Here is a 20,280-nt window from a genome sequence, read left to right on the forward strand (position 1 = left end):
TCCTTTGATAATCCATAATTTTGAGTGTTATTTGCTACAAGAGTAGGAAGGAGGAAGAGAACACTAGAAGAGCAAGAAAGAATCCACTGCATAAAAGCTGGGAAGGGGGCAGTGGTCCAGCTTTTTCCACCTTATTCCTTAAGTGGGGCAAAGAGTGAAAGAAATCTTGGAACGAATACAAGGTAGAAAGGTTTCAGGAAGCTTCCAGGTGCTCTGAGACCTTACATTCCAAAGCCTCTGAACTTGCAACTTTCTGTACCAATAGCAAACTGCAAGGAAGTTTCCCCAGCTGAGCACAGAAATATTACACTATCAATCCCTCTGCTCCTAGGGAAATAAACAGAACAAAGTTCCTCTTCCTCAGTAACTGAAAAAGACTCTGAGGCCAAAGTGTCCACAGGAGGAAATCGCATGCAGTTCTCTCCAAGTTCCTAAAACTCGGCAACAGGCAAGTTGCAGCCGAGTCGGCAACGGGCAGGAGCCGTGACCTCCCGAGAGGTTCCCACCGCCAGCCACATGGAACGGATACCACGATAACCAAGAGGCTGAGCCTCCCGGGCAGCTGGGCAACTCCTCCCGGCTCGGGGCCGGCTGGGCCTCAATGGGAGCTCTGTTTGCAGAGGCCAGGCTGGCCGGGCAGAGAGGTGAAGAGCAGAGTCGATTATGTCTGCTCCGGGAGGAATGTGGATCCCAGAATAGTCCTATTGTTAGGTGGTCCTCAGTTCACCCGTATGAATTTAATAGTGTCCAATTCCCTATTAATTTTCTTCAGTGACTGTATATAACCAGAAGGGGGGAGAAACAAAGAAGCCACCAGGCATGAAATTCAGACTAAATACAGCCATGCATCGCTCAGTTATGGGGTTCATTTGATATGTAAAGGTATACGCTCGCCCACAACTGTCACATTTGTGAAATTTAAGTGAATGGGTTTGGAATGGGGTGGCAGACTTCACCAGACACCTTGCCCTGGGGCCCTCCTGCCATATGGTTCTCTCTACTTTTTCCCCTCCTTATCTTTTTTTTTTATTTTATTATGTTATGTTAATCACCATACATTACATCATTAGGTTTTGATGTAGTGTTCCATGATTCATTGTTTGTGCATAACACCCAGTGCTCCATGCAGAACGTGCCCTCTTTAATACCCATCACCAGGCTAACCCATCCCCCCACCCCCTCCCCTCTAGAACCCTCAGTTTGTTTCTCAGAGTCCATAGTCTCTCATGGCTTATCTTTTAACCATTAAAATGAAGTACTGCCCCTTGAAATATTGTACCAGTGGTGTGGACAATGGTTTCTTTCTAGAGAGAAAGGTTTTACACATTTAAGAACCACTTGGGGAAGGAGTTGGCATGCTTTGTGACAGGCACTGTTCTATTCCCGTCACAGGAGATATTTTTACTATGATCCCATCTTATAGATGATTAACTGAGGCACAAAGGAGTCGAAGGACTTGCGAAAATTGAGTTGGGATGTGAACCCAGGAGGCTGGCTTCAGAGCAGTCTGGGCTCTTCACCTTAAGTTGTGCTGTCCTGCCCCCCTCCCCCGCCAGGCCTCCAACCACAATTAGAACGCATGGGCACTTTTCCCTCTTGGCAAAAGGTAAATCTCCAGCCACCAAACAGTAAGTTGGTATCGAGACAAGTGGGAGGGTTACTACACACATTCTAGAAGAATCCTTCCTTTTTATTTGTTCATTTAGCAGATGTATGTACAGATATTATTCTTTCATTAAAATACTAATAACAAAAACGACCACTGGAGAAAGAGGTGAGCTTACCTAGAGCTGGTCAAGGGTAGCTAATATAAATGTGAACTTTTCTTAGGGAAAAGAGGCTCTAGAAAGAACTCTTGAAGTGTGGCAGCTCCAATAGAGGAGTTCATTCCCAGGCGGTACCAATGGCACAGCTCGAGGCCGGGCGCAGGCAAAGGAAGGGGCCTTCAAAGCTTAAAGGACGGCAGAAATGGACCTTGCAAAGGCCAGTATTGTACCCTACATCATGAGGAGGATACGGCTTTTGGTGGAGGCCCAGTCCACCTGGAAGCAGCTAAAAATGCTTCTCTGGAAAGTTCTAATCTTTCCAGGAAGAATTCCAATCTGCCTACACCCCTGAAGTCTTGTAAAGCTAAGATGGGAAGGAGAAAGCAAAGTCCTCTCTGGCATATTCCTTTTATAAGAAACAGAGAAGAAAGGAAATCACAGGTGAATGATGGAACCGGAAACCCCGAAAGCACCAGACAGAAGGGAGACAATCAGTCAAACTAAGATTAGCTTTTCATCTACGCTCCAAAACCTGCCCTGTAAAACCAATTCAGCTCCTTTACAGAGGATTTCTAGAAGATACATATTTCTTTCCTTGGACTTGTTATAGAAAATCCCAAGGGAAAAAAAATGAGTTGGGCATAAAGCATTCTTCAGAGTTAGTTCAGCAGAGATTTGGGAGCCAGAGAACCCAGAGTGTCCCAAACAGCATCCCACAGCCACCTGGGATCAGCATGCAGATTTTAGGAGAAATTCAAAGAGAAAGCCTGTGCATTTCAATAAAGACCGAAGACAGTATAAATTCTAAGCCTAATAATCCCCCTGCTCTTCTAGGTAAGTTTGAGAAACATACTCCTGGCATTCCGCAGATGTGTATAGAAAGGGCTGTGGGAAACTGACATTTTGTCAATTTTACTTTACTTGAAACACACAGTGGCCTCAGCTGCTCACAGTAATCCTAAGGAGTTTAATAAAGTAACATAAACCTGTAGATTTGTTACTTTTAAGAACTGCCTGTAAGTTCTTGTTTGTTGTAATTTTAAACATGCTCAAGTTAAATATATCATGAGAATTTATGACTTACAGTTTAAAAAAATTTGAAGCAAACTATTTTTAAGCTGGTTTTGATTTGTAGAAAAGCTGCAAAGATAGTGGAGTTCTCTCACACCCCTGGCTCTGTTTCTTAGTTGTTTGCATCTTACGTTTCTTTGGTACGTTCATTGCATTAATGAACCATCATAAAGGCTCTGTACTCTCAACTGATATTGATCAAGCCCATCCTTTATTCAGGTTTCTGCTTTATTAATGTCCTTTCTCTTCCAGGATCCCATCCAGGACACCCCGTTACAGTTACTCGTCATGTCTTCTTACAGACTCTTGCACACTGTGAGTTTCTCAGACCCTCCTAGTTCTGGATGACCTTGGTAGTTTGGAGGAACAGTGGGCAGGGATTTTGTAGAATGTCCCTTGGCAGGGATTTGTCTAATGTATTTCCCTAATCAGACTGAGGTTATGGGTTTGGAGGAAGACCCCAGAAATGCCATTCCCATCATGTCAGGGGTATAAATGAATCACATGACCTATCAATGCTGATGTTGACCTTGATGACCTGGCTGGGGCGGTGCTTTCCAGACTTCTCCCTTGCAACCTTCCCCCTCTCTGTGCGCTAGCCCTTGGAAGGGCTACACTACACACTGTCCACATTCTAGTGGAGAAGGACGATTGTTATAATTTTTCAAACTTTATGAAATTAAAACATCTTTTATAATAATTTACATTTTTAAGTAAAGATTTGTTGGTTAAAATGAACATCACTGTATTTGACAGGAGTCGTTTTGTAGGTATACTGCATCTAAGAGAGTAAGAAATACACGTCCCTTTATCACTGTGTTTCTATCAAGTTGATGGGTTTTTCTCTGAAATAAAGCAAATACAGTCATTAACTCTTCTGCCCAGATCATGGTTGGCAAATACCTGGCATCCCCCCATGCACCCAAGGCAGATAATGATAATTGATAATGGCTTGTAAAATGCTGATGCAGCTCTACACATAATAACACAGAAGGATGATCATCCAAAGCAAGTTCCACAGACACAGTGATAGAAGGTTCCATTTACATAAATTTATTTGCATCAGAAAAAGCCTACAAGGATAAAGAGGAAACTGTTCATGGTGATTATCTCTTAGGGACTAGGGTGATTTTATTTCTTTTTCTTTTGCTTCTTTACTTTATTTTCCTATAATGATCATATAATACTTCTATGCCATGTAAAAATTCTAGACCGAAAAAAAGGTATATATTGCGAATCTCAGGATTTTCCCCCACATTAAGAGGACATGTTCCTGTACCCACATAAAACAATGTCCCAGTGCCTCCAAGATGTAGCCACGTTCCACTCTAAAGTCACCCAAGAGACCCAGCTTTATCCTCTTCTCTAGTTTGACCTTTCTTTACCCAAAAAGGACATGGTCTGCCTTCTCGAGCTATTCTTGTCTAGAGCTGTTCTGGTCCGTGCTACCTGAGGGAAGGCAGAGGACAGTTTTAGAACTCCCGAGTAACTGCAGGTACGCAACTTCCTAACCAGGACAAGACTTGGTGGGCACGGACGGACCCCGGGGGGTGTCTTTGCTGCCCCGCAGCTCCACTCCAGCCCCCCTGGGGACAGCCCATTGCTGGCCAGCAGCACTAAGTGCCAGGGGGTCCAGAAGGAGGCAAAGCCGGCCACTGTGCCATGAAGGAAGCTCAAGGGTCTCCAAAGAGACTGGCACAACCACATCCCTGTCTAAGGGGCCCTTCCTCGTGGCCTGCTTCACAAACGGGAAACTCACAGAAGAGGGAACCCGCGATTTCACCGGGACTTCCACGGGCGCACGGCAGGCAGCACCCAAGTTTCTTCACGGGCATCGCCAGCAGCAGTGCGGAACCTTCTCCAGCATTCCCCATGCTTGCTCCAATCCTGCCCTGCTCTCCCTTAAAAAGCTGTTTCCACGCAAGGCTGCAGATGGATTTGGGCGGACAAGTGATGGAGCCACACGGTTTGCTGTGGCTCGCCACTGCCCTGCATTAATCCTTCGGCAGAGCTCTTCACAGCCGTCCGGTGGTTTTGTGCCACAGGAGGGCACCTCGGTGTGAAGTGCAGCCACCCCACACTAACCACCCAGGACAGAGTAAGCCACATCGCGAAGGCTCTGTACTCTCAACCCTTCCCAGCGATTGGGAGCCACTTACTTCTTCTGGAAAATGAAATTTCACATGGAACAGTGGAGCATGGAGAAAAAGAAAAGGCATTCTGGGAAATATCAAAAGATCCCTGAATGCCTGCTTCCAGAGAGAAAAAAAGAGCGAAGGGAAAAGAGAAAAAGGAAAAGAACAAAGCTCCCCGCGAACACACCCGATCTGGGCCAGGCGGCCCAAGGGCTTCTGTTTTTAGGTCGCGCAATGACGTTCCTGCAACTGGGGGTGTGTTTGCAGATCAGAGTCCAGAGGTTGAAGCCCGGTGCGAGCCGGCTGCCCATCTCCATTCCCACACCGCGGCAGGGGTGGGGGGGCGGGAGGGAGGGCACTGACCTGCTGGGGAACCAACTGCTGCCCCCGCCCCCAGCCCTTCACGGCTCTGCAGAGGGACGAGCCAGGGCGGCAGCGGCGGACACTGCTGGAGCCAGATTCGTTCTGAGACACACAGGCCCACCAGGGAAGAGCTAAAAATAGGAGAAAGCAGGCAGTATTCACAGCTGCAGAACGAGAGCAGAGGGGCCGGCTTGGTCCTATTCTCTCCTCGGACCCATCAGTAGCCACAACAGCCCAGCCCAGCGCTGCAGAACCCTGATGCCAAAGCCACCCCATGCCCTCACTCGGCAGGCTTGGCAGGGGATTCTAGAATTCACCTGCCTGGCGCCTTCACAGAACCAGAGTGAGCCCAATGCCCAGGGCCCCCTAAGCCTTCTGTCTGCATCCACATACAACTCACCCACAGGGTGTCTGCCCTCAACTTCTCCACAGCTTATTCTGAATTTCACATTCAAAGCTAGCAAGTTTGCTGACGTAACTGCCAATGCCCTGGAAAATCCTTAGCAGCAAATCAGGAAAAGCAGAAGAAACACACGACTCACAGGCACTCTTTAAAACTACCAGGAAGTGACAGTTGAGAGTTCAAGAAAAAACCTACAAAATGCAGTCAAGGAAACTAACAGAATCCAGCACCTAAAACCATCTCTAGGAACAGATCCTAAGGACATTAATGGTGACCCTGGCTGCAGAAAGCAACCGCTGCCCATTCCATGTATGTGTACACGTGTACTTAATATACCCCAGAGTATGGATGAGATGCTGGCACTAAGTATCTTCATAAATACACATGCACACATCCACACACACATAACAACTTGTACGTTCTGATATTTTAAAGGGCGATCTGCAAACTATTTATAAAGCTCAGTTAGCCAAAATGACTCAATGCCTGAGGATTTCAGAGTATAATAATTCTAAGAGACTATTTTATTGCTGGCATGGACAGCCATGGCTTCATCAATTAAAAGAATCTTAATTAGGAAGCCTACTTCTTCATGGCCTCCCTTTCCAAAAATAACTAACTTCCACCTAGAGACCATCTTGGAACAGTATTGTGTAACGTGCTGCCGCTGAATGAACACAATCGTGAGGGCCACTCATGCTTTCACAGCACAGACTAAAAGGGAAGTTCAAGTTTCTGAGTTCAATCAGGGGCCGGCACTGAGAAGAGAGCACGGGGACACACTTGGGGGCCCAAGACCCGCTCACAGAATTATTTCAGTCCCATTATGTCATCAGTATGAAAAGGGAAACATAACTCAAATATATGACCTGTTGTAATGCAAGTGCCTATTTAACCAAACTGCTTACCCAATATCATAACTGTTCTACCCATTTCTACAATTTCATAATATTAGGATTATGGATGATTGGTTAAATCTGAATTGATGCAAACAATGAGGAAAAAACTTATGGATGTGACAATTGCGACTGCAATCTATCTGACAAGCAAATTCTTTTAAGCCTGTAGTCAAAAGTTTGAAAAAGGCTCCAGGGACTGACATGGATGGAGTGATCTCTCCCGAGGTCTGAGTTATACCCAACCCATCACCAAAAAGAACCAACTGGAGTCAAAGATGACATGCAAACACTGCGAAGGTAGAAACCGATACTGCATAAACTCCAAGTACAGTGAGCTCACAGGGACCCACACCCGTGGCAGAACAGTTTATTCACCAGACTGGCTAGGCTCACCCCCACCTCCTTAGGTGCTCTGAGGGTTGACACCTGGGAACGCGAGGAGGGTGGCCAGGGACACTGGAAACAGAGGAAGACAGCCCTGAAAAGCATGCTGCCCTATAAGGAAGGAGCTCAGGTGGCAAGCCACACCCAATAAGAAGGCAACGGGCTGCCCTGAGTGTTTTTATGGAGGCTTTGCAACTGACAGGTGTGTGGGACCTGTTTCTCTGTAGGAGTCTCCAACAGAGCAGATTTCATGTCCCTGGAATAACTAAGGACACTTATTTAAAGGCTGAGGATTCAACTGCATGACTTCTGAGGAATGCATCCTTCAAACCTGAAAATCTCAATAAAAGTAAACACTATTTTGCCTAGGCTTAGAGAATTCCTAAAACCGCAATGCCAAAGGATTATCTGCAACCTGACATTTAAGGCCATCTATGGAACTGCCGGTAAACGATTTGTCTATCATGCTAATTCATACATTCTCTCAGCAAAGATTTAACTAACACTTCCAATGCACTAGGAGCTGTGAAGACAGAAGTGAGAAGATGAAGCAAAGGTGTAGGGGAAAAGTACAGCAAAGACTGGCGGGGGGGGGGGGAGAAAACTCGACGGAATAATCCACTGTAAACAGCAGGAGAGATTAATCAGAGGAAGAAGAGAGGGATGAAGTTTAACCAGGGAAGAGATCTGAAAAGAGGTAAATCCAGAGCAAGTCGTAACATCTGTGATGCTCACAAATGCACGAAGAGAAAGAGACAGAGAGGTGGTGATTCCACACTGGGGATTATAAACCAGCAAAGGCAGGACACTGGGATTCCTGAAGAAGGGGTTAGTCTGGCAGCAACGGAAGGTCCACAAAAGCCCAGAGGACCATGGCCTTGGACTACCCGGTGAAGGTGCTGCAGCCCAAAGCAGCATACGATGACCAGCCCGACACACACACACACACACACACACACACACACACACACTCAGGACTCTCCCTTACCTTTCCCGTAGAAGAACTTGCGGTAATAGTAGGCCCCAAGGTCAATGTGCTCTATGATGTAGCGCTTCACTTTCTCCCTGTGAATGGGCTGGTTTTCTCTGGGCACTTCCAGGACGGAGACGCCTGCGTTTGTGCAGTGGGAGCTCAGAGAAGACTCGAAGGAGCAGCCTTCTCCGGAACCGAACGATGACGAGCTGGCCCGAGAGAGGGCGATCCTCCGGTCACCTTCCCCGCCGGTCTCATTCCGAAAGTACGGACAACTCAGGACCAGCTCATTGCTTTTCCCATCACCCTCATCAGCATCCAGGTTCTCCTTGGAGTTGAGATCCTCCTTGCTTCCCAAAGGGGACTCACAGGTGCCCGTCTGGCCTGCTGGCATCTGAGTCTGGGATGCTGCCGAGGCCCCGGTGGTGATGTTTTTCCGCTTCCCCACGTTGGCCCTCGTTGCCATGGCTTCGTTGATATTAAACAAAATGCTCTGGACATCATAATGTGCAAAACACCGCTGACAATTCCAAGGGCGAACACCCCGCTCCAGACGACCGTCTTCCGGATCACACGTGAACTTGAAAGTTTCGTGTTCACTTTTAACAGTCCGCAGCTTCCGGAAGAGGGACGTTTCCACCGACTCCGACTTTAACCTCCGTTTGAAAGGCTTGTCCCTGTCTCTCCCCATGAGGAGGGCACTGTCCATGTAGTCTAATCCTGAGATGCGGACAAATTCTCCTCTAGAAATCTGTGCTGCCGCATGGAGGCTGGGAGAGATTGTAGGATCGCAGGGGAAAAACTCAGGGAACCCAAAAGGGGCCACCGCTTTGTGGTCGTAATTCTCTACACGGTACCCTCTGAGCATTGCAAAGAAGTTCTCACCAGATAAGCCCTGCCGGTCAATGGAAGACGTGCTTCCGTACTCGCGGTGGAGGGCGGCCCCGGTGTTGGGGTTCACTGCGTTTTGGTCTAAGACGTCTTCAGCGTCGATGTCGCTGATGGTGACATCACTATTGCTTCTCTGTCTTATGGGGTGCAGTCCTCTTTGAGGAGAGTGAACAAAGATGTCTCCAATGGTGTACTTTGCCTCCACAAAGTCTAGATCAAGCTGCTCCTCTTGCTGACCATCGCTCTGGTCATTTTGCCCATTGTGCGTGATGGACGTGATGCTTTCGTAACTGGTCTGAGACCGGCTTTCCCACAGTGCCTTGCAGGCTAGCTCCTTGGAGCAGTCCTTCTTGGGAGGCCACTCGCACACTCTTGCTCTCACACCCATCTTGGGCACAGCTGGGGTACCGTTAGCCGGACCACCACTCTCGGTGGGATTTGAGGCATTTAAAGAAGTGGTGGGGCCCATGTTGCCATTAATGGCTTTAAATTTTCGAGCAAAATAATCATCAGACTGCATGATTCTGGGAGGATCCTTGAACTTTGAAGAGGCCCTGCCAAGCTTGTGCTTCTCTTCTTGTGACTGCCTTGGGTCACTCATGTCTGCCGAGCCAAGACGCTCCAAGTCTCACCTGCAAGACTGCGCTGAATCTAATTACATTGTTATTTACAGTGCGATCCTAAATGCGCATTTAGCCTAAAGGCTTCCTCTATAGCTGTACTTTCTCTTTTTAACCAAAAGCAAACAACATCCTCAGAGTATGGTTTCTCCAAAACCAGCTTGCTTCTCAGTTGCTAAAATAATTTTGTATACCTCTGTCCTTTTCAAGAGCATTCCTTAAGACATCTGGCCTTGAGTATTTCCTTCACCTGAATTAAAACACAGAAAATAACCATTAACAATTTTTGTAGCTCAAGTTCAATACATTTTACATATGGTTTCTCATCTGTCCTTCTCTCCAACTTCTGCCCATCCCCAATTCCCCCAAACTGTCATCAAGTTTCATGTCTCTGTTGTTCATGCTGCTCCTTCTGTCTGGAACATTCTGCCTTCTCTCTCTACTTGGCTGGCTAGAATTTATACCCCAGAGTCAAGCATTACCCTCTCCAAGAAACCTTCCCTCAGCCCACATCTGAGCAAAGAGTGCTTCTTTTGTGTTCCCACGGCACCCACATCTACACTTATGGTAGCAGATCTCCTTATACTCTTACTGGCCGGTTTGCTGACCAGTCTCCTCCATTGGCTAATTTCAAGCTCCTCTAAGCAGGAACATAACGTACCTTTCATCTCTGTACCAACATTATCTATTAATGTGGCCTGGCTTAAATTAAATAAGCAACATGTCAATTAGTTATAGAGTAACACAACGGTCATGTAATTTTTTGAGTATTATTATGCTTTCTTTCAAAATATTTAAATTCAAAATGTCCAGCAGCAAAAGGGTCAATACCAGGCATTAGCAAATGAGTTTCTAGAACGTGGTCTCGCAATCAAGTAAGACCTTGCAGAGATCCCCATTAACATGGGAAGGAGCCTTGAAGAATTTGGTATCTGATTAAGTGTAACTTTCTAGTTCATCATGCCACTAGCAATTTGACAAATGTGCAGGGGTAAAATAAAAGCAAAATTTACCTTTGTGGTCAGTAGAAACTTGACTTTTAATCAACTTTTTCTTCAATTACTTTTTCAATTTGTTCTACCTTTATTTAGACAAAATATTTTCCAGGTATGCCATATCTTCCCAACTTATGGGAAACTTACTCCTTGTGGGCATAAGAATGAATGAATGACTCTAATTCTCCTGAAAATAATGATGGTAATAAAGGTATAACATAGCTGATTTCCCTTGGTCCTCACCAAAGCATAAAAAACAACTGCAATTCGGTTAGAAAATAATAAAATTCCAACAGGCTGAACAGTATTAGAACTCTTTCTAATGGATTCTTTTTTTTTTTTTTTTTTAAGTAATCTCTGCAGACAACATGGGGCTCAAACTCATGACCCTGAGATCGAGAGTCACACACTCTACCCGCTGAGCCAGCCAGGCGCCCCTCCAGTGGGTTCTTAATGGCTTTGAGACAAACATGCAGTAGTCTCTTGGAATAACTGATATTTTCTTATCATGGCAGCTTGCTTTTCCCTCAATGGAAAAAACTCAGTCTGGGCATGATAAGATGCTGTCTGTTCCCAGTGCAGCTTCATAACTGAGGAAATATAATGATATTTTAGGATGTGGTAAACAAAGAAGGAAAGCACAATCAGATGCTTCAATGCACCAGACCGGCGTCTGTCCATGGTTCTCAGAAAGAGAAGAGAGATGACTGCATCTTATCTATGTCACTTGGAATCATTGTGTTTAAAAGAATCACGGATGATTCTGAATCATAGTTATTTCCTCTACAATTTAGGCTATTATCGAATCCTTTCCTGGAAACTGAAAACTGACAACTGATATATGAAAGAAAACAATTTTAATCTATAAATTCTGATAATTCTCCTGCTTATAGAATACAACAAAATCTGAAAGCTTATGAATTACTTCCGATGGCTGGTACAGAGCTATGTGAATTCTCAGCAAGCATTAATAGGACACTCATTCTCAGGTATACACTATTAATTTGTAAGTATCCTGTTACAGAAGGAAGAACCATGCCCACTAAAACCACCAAACTGAGTACTTTCAAAAAATATAATCAGCAACTAAGTATTTACCACCTTAAGATATTAGAACAAAATGCCCCAAAAGAAACTAAGAAAGAAGGAATGAATAAAGATAAAAGCTGAAGTTAATGGAATAAGGGAAAAACAAGGTAGAAAAAGGATGGACAAATCCAAAAGGTAGTTTTTTAAAAAAAGAGCAAGGAAAAAGATCTACTCATTCCCAAGCCTGAAAAAGGAAAAGAGAGAAAGAATAATATTATACAAGTTTGGAAATGAGAAAGGAAATATTACCATATATACAGGAGATTAAAATATATATTAAGTCTAAAAGAATTTTACCACAAGCAACTGTATAGCAACAAACTTGAAAACACAAAGGAAACTAATGATTTCCTAGCAAACCACAAATCCCAAAACTGATCCAAGAATGGAAAAAAAAATTTTTTTAAGAATGGAAAATTTAGACTGATGATCACTGAAGACAGCAGAAACAGAACAAATCCCTACGTAAAAATATGGCCAATGCATAGATGAAATGCAAAGAGCCATCTTAACCATGACTTTGAAAGTCCTTTATCCTCCCTGGCCACACCTGGCCCAACCCCACCCCGGCTTCAAACTGAGCAAACCAGCAGCTCCCACACGGGTAACCCACTCACCACACCCCCTGGGGCAGCTCTGGCGTTAAGCCATCTGCCAGGAGATGTGTAAGACAGGAAACCTTAAAGCCAGGATTAGCGAGGACAACACATGCACTGAATAATTACTTCCAGAAAAACAAACCATAAAATTATCAGCAGTCACTCTATTTGAAAATCAATATTCTGAGCATTCACATCCCTTACATTTCTAACCTTATCATGGTTTGTAACAGACAGTAGTAAAAATACAAAATCTTTATTCCATAGATCGCCCATAGAAATGGAAGACAACGTGTCAAAATAAGAATTATTTTAAAACATAAATAAATAAAAGAAACAATTAAAAACAGATGCATCTGTGCTGAATTTTATTATTACGCTTGACAAAAAGCAGAGAAACAAGGGCAAACTCAGAGCACACAAAACCCGTCCCCGAAGAAATCTTCTGAGAATATTCCTTCAATTATGATTTTTAAATTTGTGGTCTGTGATAAGAACATTAGCTGTAGCAGGCAGCAACTGATTTTTCCCGTCTAGGATCTGTTCCCCTTTCTTCTCCTGAATCCCTCTGGGGAATCTTACCTCTAAAATCATTTAATTCGTGTGGGGCTAACTCCACCCCCTAACACGTGACTCAGGTTTGACCAATGAAAGTGCAGCATCTCCCAGCTACAGTGATTGGTCCAGGGATGAGCCCAAGAACCAGCCAGGCCAATGACAATCCTACCAGGAAAAGCAACCCCCCCACCTCCCGCCATCACCACCCCCCACCCAGCATTGGTGCTCTGATTCTTAGCAGCCCTTAGGTGGTAGAACAGAAATAGGGAGCTGCTGGGCTCACCTTGCCCATGTGACTGAGAATGGGAACAAAAGCATGGAGGCTGAGCCTCAGGCGGGAAAGAAGGAATCCTAAGGACAGAGCTCTTGACTCCAACTGGACCTGAAACCAGCTGCATGGGATTCTTTAGTTGCCTGAGGCAATTAATTACCTTTTTTGGTTTATTCAGTAGACTTCTGTATAGTCCAGATCAATTTTAAATGTTCTAAGAGACCACATTTATATTCAGTTTAAAAACCAAGGAGAGTAAATTCAGTGACCAAACTACTTTGTACTATGTTGCAGACTGCCTGATCCATGAAGAAATGAGTTGAAATTATAGTTCTGGCCCTTGAATCCAATATCAAAACCAGAGCTTCTTGGGCAAGGTCCCTGCTCTAATATTTTAAGTATACACTCTTGAACATATTTCATGTGTGCTGCTAATAATTCAAAGTATTCAAAGCCAAAAAATTCCAGACACAGTAGCTGATTAATAAAGTTGCAACAGACCCCCTCCTGCAGTTACCCTCTAACCAACATTTTTCAGCTGCCATAGCTCCCCAAAGTCAATCTCCCTATTGACAGAATCATACAGCACCTTCCTTTTAAAGGTACTACTAAATATTTCTAAATACAAGGTATTACAGAGAGCACCTTCCTTTTAAAAACATTACTAAATACATTATTTTTAATACGGCGGTAAAAACACCTCAAAACAATTACAGCACTTGTTTTTAAACAAGATATATTAGAAATATTAAGATCATGCAATTTAAAAAAATATAGCCCATGGGGAAGAATTAAAATCGATGTCTTTGAAAGCAGATAGTAAGGAGGAATGGCATAGGCTCTAAACAGGGAGAAATGCAGAAAGCAAAACAGTGGAGGAAATGAAAACTAAAGCATGATCTGGAATGACCTGTGAAATAATCCAGAACCTGGGCGTGAGGCTTTGGATGAGAGGGAGACACAGACATGCACATGCGTGCGCACACGCATGCACACACACCCCTACCTCAATGAATCATGTTCGCCCTGCAAGGGTACAGATGAAGAGCTGTGGATCTGGGGCAACATGCCTGCATTACAGGCACCTGGCACGTAAGACTCTTGTGCCTCTCTCATTATCTTTACTTTTTTCACAAGTTCTAACTTTCCACCTTTGTCTGTTACTATGGAGCAGTCATCTGAGAAGGGTTTTTTGTTTGTTTGTTTGTTTTGTTTTTTAAAGAGAGAGAGAGTGAGTTGGGGGCTGGTGCAGAAGGAGAAGGAGAGAGAATCTCAAGCAGGCTCCATGCTGAGTATGCAGCCTGAAGCCGGGTTCGATCTCATGACCCTGAGATCATGACCTGAGCTGAAATAAAGAGTCGGACGCTTAAATGACTGCGCCACCCAGGCAGCCCTCAGCTGAAAAGTTTTTGAAAGCTATGAATCTGCACTCTTAGTTGCACGTACATGAAGGTAATAAAGGTATAATCTAGGAAGCATCTTGCAAACATATGTCTCCAAATTTATTCTTTTGTACTGACCAGGTATTTATACACCCTCTGTGCTCAAATCCCCTCTGAATGTCAAGTGCAGGGTGGTGTGCTATGCAGCCCGACGGGTGTTGCCAGAGACCAGACTGACAGAAGACAGGAAAAGGATGGTATCTTAGAGAAGAGCCCGCAGGAATTAGGGGACTGCGACTGGCCCCCAGACAAAGCACAGAGCTCGCAATAATTACAGGCGTGCATCATTACAGAACAGGACAAAATGCAATCCTCCAAAGCACAGAGCTGTGTTTAAAGAAAGTCTTTCAGGGTTTCTGGTGAGTCCGTAAGGCTAATATGAAAAGTCTGGGCCAGTTCTCCAGCTCAGGCCTCATCCCTCTGTCTCCCTGCCCATCTCCACAGCAGCCCTTTGAAAGACCTCGATGTCTTCACACTGCCTGACCCAACATCACAACAAAAATTGCAGCTTCTTACTTCTCAGGGGGGAAATAAAGTCAATACAATTTCACTGGTCTTCTGTCACCACTTAACAAACTTCCCCACTTCTGAACCTGTCCTCCCATGTTCACCCTGGTTGACAATCAGTTGTGGGGTGGGAGGCAGAGGGAGAGGGAGAATCTTAAGCAGGGTCTATGCCCAGCATGGAGCCAGACGCAGGGCTCGATCCCACCACCTTGAGATCAGGACCTGAGCCGAAATGAAGAGTCAGCTGCTTAACCGACTGAGCCACCCAAGCGCCCAAAGACTTGCCATCTCTGTTGAGATAAAAATCCAAACTCTGCCTTACAAGTGTCTTCCCAATCTGTCCTGCTCAGTCTGCAGCCTCATGTCTTGGGGTGCCCCCTCCTTGTCCTCTGTGCTGTGGCCCAGACATGCTGAGTGCCTTTCCATTCTTCAAGCAGCCCACTCTCTGCACCTGCATCTGAGCTGTCCCTGGAAACAGAGCTGACGCTGTCTGGGCCGACCTGAAAAGCCTTCGCCCTCATCGCTCTCATCCCCGACCAGTGTCCCTGCAGCACGCTCCCATGGGGCCCTCTCTTTCCCAAACACCCACCTGTTACACCTTCACACCACAAGGCCCCAGGGCTGTGTCTGTTCAGTGCACCCCTTACCTGCCGGACCGGGCATGCTTTCCTGTGTGTGGTAGATGTTCGATAAATATTACTAAATAAATGAATAAATTGCTAACCACATGTTAGGCAGTAGTAACCTTTTAGAAGATAAAATATTTGACATTTAAATGGAAAGTTCTGGGGGTGCCTGGGTGGCTCAGTTGTTAAGCGTCTGCCTTCAGCTGGGGTCGTGATCCCAAGGTCCTGGGATCGAGCCCCGTGTTGGGCTCCCTGCTCAGCGGAGACCTGCTTCTCCCTCTCCCACTCCCTCTGCTTGTGTTCCCTCTCTGTCTCTCTCTCTGTCAAATACATAAATAAAATCTTTAAAAAAATAAAAAATAAAAAATAAATAAATGGACAGGTCTTACAGTTAGAGAATCTACTGCCATCATCAAAGTTTAAGAATTTTGCAGAAACATGTTCATTATAGAACCTCAGATAAACATGGATGGTTGACAACTCTTTGCAGGATGCTGTTTGTGCCAAGGCATGCCCAGATCCTTACAAGAACAGGTTACCTTGAACATAAAAGTCAACAGCGAGGCCACTCTGGAAGGAGCTTCTCCGCCCCCCATCTCCCCCGCTGTCCTAGCCAAATGAGGTGGTTCCAGACATGCCTTCTAACGGTACAGAAGGAAGGCATGCCATACTTCATCTTATAACCATCTCAGCAGTGGCATCTATTAGGCTGATGGCCCATCCCAGACACAATGAGAAATGAGGAGTCCCAAATAACCAATCCCCCCATCAGTCTCTGTCCTGCTCGGAGCTGGGCAAAGCGGCAGATTGTTTGCTGCACTCCATTTGTCTTAAGGTGGCATGGTGCCAGCATCCTGGGGCTCTGGATATATGCCCACAAGTGGTACCAGTCCCCAAAAGGATGGCAAAGGGAAACCGATCAGAGGACCTGGTCAGACGGGCCCCGGGGCCTCACGTCTCAGTCAGAGATGGAGCTGTATGATCCGCAGAACCCCCACATCCCTGTTCTACTGAACAACTGTGTGTCTGCTCCTGTCTTTCCTGTCCATGATTTTACATTATTTCATCCTTCTAACCGATGGCGAAACACTGGTAGGAGAGTTCTGCAGCGTTCTCCCACAAAAACGCCATGGTATTTTCCCACAAAAGATGTAAGTGTTATTTCATCAAATATTAAGGAGTAAAATAAAACAGACCCCAGCATGTGCATATTATGGGCACCACCCTGACCACTTGCCCTCTCCTGCCCTAACTAATGAAGATACTTCTTAAGAGTATCTTAAAATATCCTACTTTCCTAACTTCATGGTCAACTGAACTCACACTGTCCACTTGGTGTCATTAAAAAAAAAATTAAACATCAAAAAAAAAAAAAAAAAAGGAAGTCATTTAATTCATTCTTTAGGCCTTAATAAAGAAACTTAATAAAGACTAATAATCTGTAGGTGGGCCTAATCAGCAGCACAAATACCCAGGTAAGTCCCCAAACCTAGACATGGACCGTTCGCCAAGACAGGAAAAGGTACAGAGCTCACCTTAGAATGATCATTAATTAAAATGGACCTCTAACATGTTTCTACAGCTTTCTTCCTTTCTCTGAGCTCATCTTGGATGTCAAGGACATTGCCACTCCCCCCACAGTTTCCAATTATTCTTAGCTTTCATCCAATTCTGTGGTTCTTGCTCCCCAGCAAAAATGGAAAGTTGTCACCAGCACTCTGTGGGCACTTGACAAAACTCTACATGTGAGCCTGTGTGTCCTCACGGGTGGTGGTGGTGGGGGCCTCCAGGGAGGCCAGGGCTAGCTCTGGAAGGCAGCAAGTCACAACTTGAGAAATTCAAGAATTTTAGAGCTTGAAGGAATAATCTGTTCTCATGCTAATGGCCTTGGCAATAATTTGTAAAGGATAGAACAGAGAAATGGAGAAAATGTGGTATTTAAGGATAATTGTCTTTAGATAGAATGTTTTTCAAAGTTTTCCATGAGACATCAGTGAGTCTTTAAGACCAATATTACAGTTATAATTGAGCCACTTATCAGGATTGCAGCTGTAGCAAATGGATTGAAAACCACAAAATACACAAATTATGAGCCTCTTTCAAGGCAAAAAATGGTTAAAATTATATGGCAGACTTATAATAAAAGCCTAACTACTGTAAAAATGCCTATTTTTCATACTCCTATTCCATCAGCTCTAATACTAACATGTATAATTGGGCAGGGAATAAAAGAAGGAATACACTGTCCCCACTTTTCCCCTCTCTGTGACCAGGAAGGCAGGGAAGGAGCTGAGGTGGGCTTGCACTGCAAGTCTGATCACCTGAAATGCATTCACCATAAAATCGCCATGTTCAGGTACATTCGGCCTGGTATTAAGTGAAGTTATGGCTAAAGGGCTATAAAACAATCCATTAACTCAAATTCTTATCATAGTAGACCACTAAAATAAAGGAAATGAGACAATTCGACAAACGGCCTGTTATTAAGGAGTAATGGTCATAAATGGTCATAAATATACAAGTTCAACAGTCATACTTTTGACTGCTAAGTTTTTGGTAGATCTGGACATGAAAATCAGCTCTTAGATATTTATCTTGAACTAAACAATGGGACAGTACCAAAGATAAATATTCCGGGGCATGAGAATATTAAAAAGAGCAAAATTCTCCTCTTTGTGATTTTGTAACATAGGGGTAACCTATTTGTGAGCAGCATAAAATCTTTTCTTGGTGGAATGTTCACATTGGTGTTAGACAATTTTTTGAAGTATTCCACATTGCTATTTGGAGAATTTCTCAAGTGATGTGCCCAGAAAAGCTGATCCCCCTTGGTGTAGTTAAGGATTTGTTCATCAGAGTAAAGCAGGAACCGCAGTAAAAAGCCTAAAGGATTTGGTCTCCACTAGAACCCTATGAGTATATACTGAATTGTAATCCATGGTGGATAAAAGGGCCAAATCCAAAGTCTTTGCTCTCGTGTGACAGATCTAAGTGAATCAGCTGTAAGCTCCATTAGAGTAGGGTCCTGTCTACCCTATTCACGTTTATACCCCCAGTCTCTAGAGTCATGCTTGACACTTAGTTGGCACTCATGATTAACTTACATCCATCCATCTGAATTGAAGTGGTTACAAACCAAAGCACCCCAAAGTACTGAGTCGACATATCATCACGGCACATTCAGGGAACACAGTGATTCTTGATTCTCTCTGTTTGGTTTCCTTGCTAGATCCTCCTCTGGTCTTCTTTAAATGCTGACGATACTCAGAGTTTATTCCAGGCTGCCTTTTCTTACTTCCATATATTTCCTTGTGCAGTTCTAGCAGTCTCCTACACCATCTCTATGCAGATGACTCTGAAACCTATCCACAAGCCCAAAGATGTCTCCTATACAACACTGCCAGGTTGAGTTATGACAGCTTATGTCCTCCTGCCCCTCATCCCCTTTGCACCTGACCCTCCTCCACCCAGCTCAGGAGTGGACACCACCATGCACCTGCCACCCATGCCCAGCATGCTCATCCAGCCTTCCCTGACAGTCCACATCCATCCCAAGTCCTGTAAGTTCTATCTTCTGAATGTTTCCAAATCCACATACAACTCGCTATTTCAACTCTCCCCACCACAGTTAGAACTACTCCCTTATTTTTCCTAGATTATCATAAATCCCTTCAATAGTCCCCCATTTCTGTCACAATAAAGCCTGATTGTCTTAAGGTAGCACAGGTCACTTACGATCTGGTCCACGAGTAGCTGCCTAGCCCTTTCTCCAGCTGCTGAAACTCCACAGTCCCCAGTGCATTTTCTTTTTTTTTTTTCTTTTTCTTTTTCTTTTCTTTTAGAGAGAGGGAGACACACACACACACACACTCACACACAGAGAATCTTAAGCAGACTTCATGCCTAGCGCGGAGCCCGACAGAGGGCTCAATCTCACAACCTGAGATCATGACCTGAGCCAAAATCAAGAGTCAGATGCTTAACTGACTGAGCCACTCAGGTGCCCCTGTCCTGAACTGTCTTCTGCAAGGGGCTCTGCACGGGCTTCTCCTCCCACCCAAAGACTCTTTGAGACTCTTTCCCTCTACCTTGCTACCAAGTGTTATTACTCAGACCTCAGCTCCTATGTTGGGTTTGCTGGAAGCCTTCTCAAATCTTAATATTGGTTCTAACTTATCTTCATTTGGGCTCCAATAGCATCCTGCACCTTCTTCCTTACCATACATTATACCAAATCTATGTATACCAGCCTGTGTACTTGTCACAAACCTCCTCTAAACTCTAAGCACTGTGAAGGCAGGGGCATGTCTTTGCACATGGGCACTCGGCAAATATCCAGGATCTATCACATGCTAGCTAAGGTTATGGCAAAGTTACACATTGTCTCTGAGCCTCAATTTCCTATCTGTAAAATGGGAATGATTTTATCTATTTCAAAGGATTATTCTAAAGATTCAATGAAATGTGGATGCAAAGTGCTTATCCCTGTGTTTTCTATATGGTAAGTTCTAAAAATATTAGCTGACAAAACTGATTTACATATAAGTAAGTATCTATATTAACTAATTGGCTTATAATTGGGCAACTGAAATGAGTAAGATACATAACTTTCCCCAAGGAGCACAGCCTTGTTTACAAAACATAATGTGGTAACTGTTGGTTTCTATACATACAACAACGGGAACACA

At 44.5% G+C, this 20,280-nt stretch overlaps 1 protein-coding gene across 12 annotated transcripts in view; it reads right to left on the reverse strand.

The window, feature by feature from the left end:
- Window positions 1-20,280, reverse strand: part of SIPA1L2 (signal induced proliferation associated 1 like 2) — a 212,733-nt gene that overhangs the window by 96,063 nt on the left and 96,390 nt on the right. For all 12 annotated transcript variants that reach the window (XM_032430396.1, XM_032430397.1, XM_032430405.1 and 9 more), the window contains one exon: window positions 8,010-9,755. In XM_032430396.1, coding sequence (XP_032286287.1) covers window positions 8,010-9,486 — 1,477 coding nt within the window. In that variant the 5' untranslated portion in view covers window positions 9,487-9,755. The remainder of the gene's footprint in view (window positions 1-8,009; window positions 9,756-20,280) is intronic.

The sequence above is a fragment of the Phoca vitulina genome, unplaced genomic scaffold, assembly GCF_004348235.1.
Source record: "Phoca vitulina isolate PV1807 unplaced genomic scaffold, GSC_HSeal_1.0 scaffold43, whole genome shotgun sequence".
NCBI lineage: Eukaryota > Metazoa > Chordata > Mammalia > Carnivora > Phocidae > Phoca > Phoca vitulina.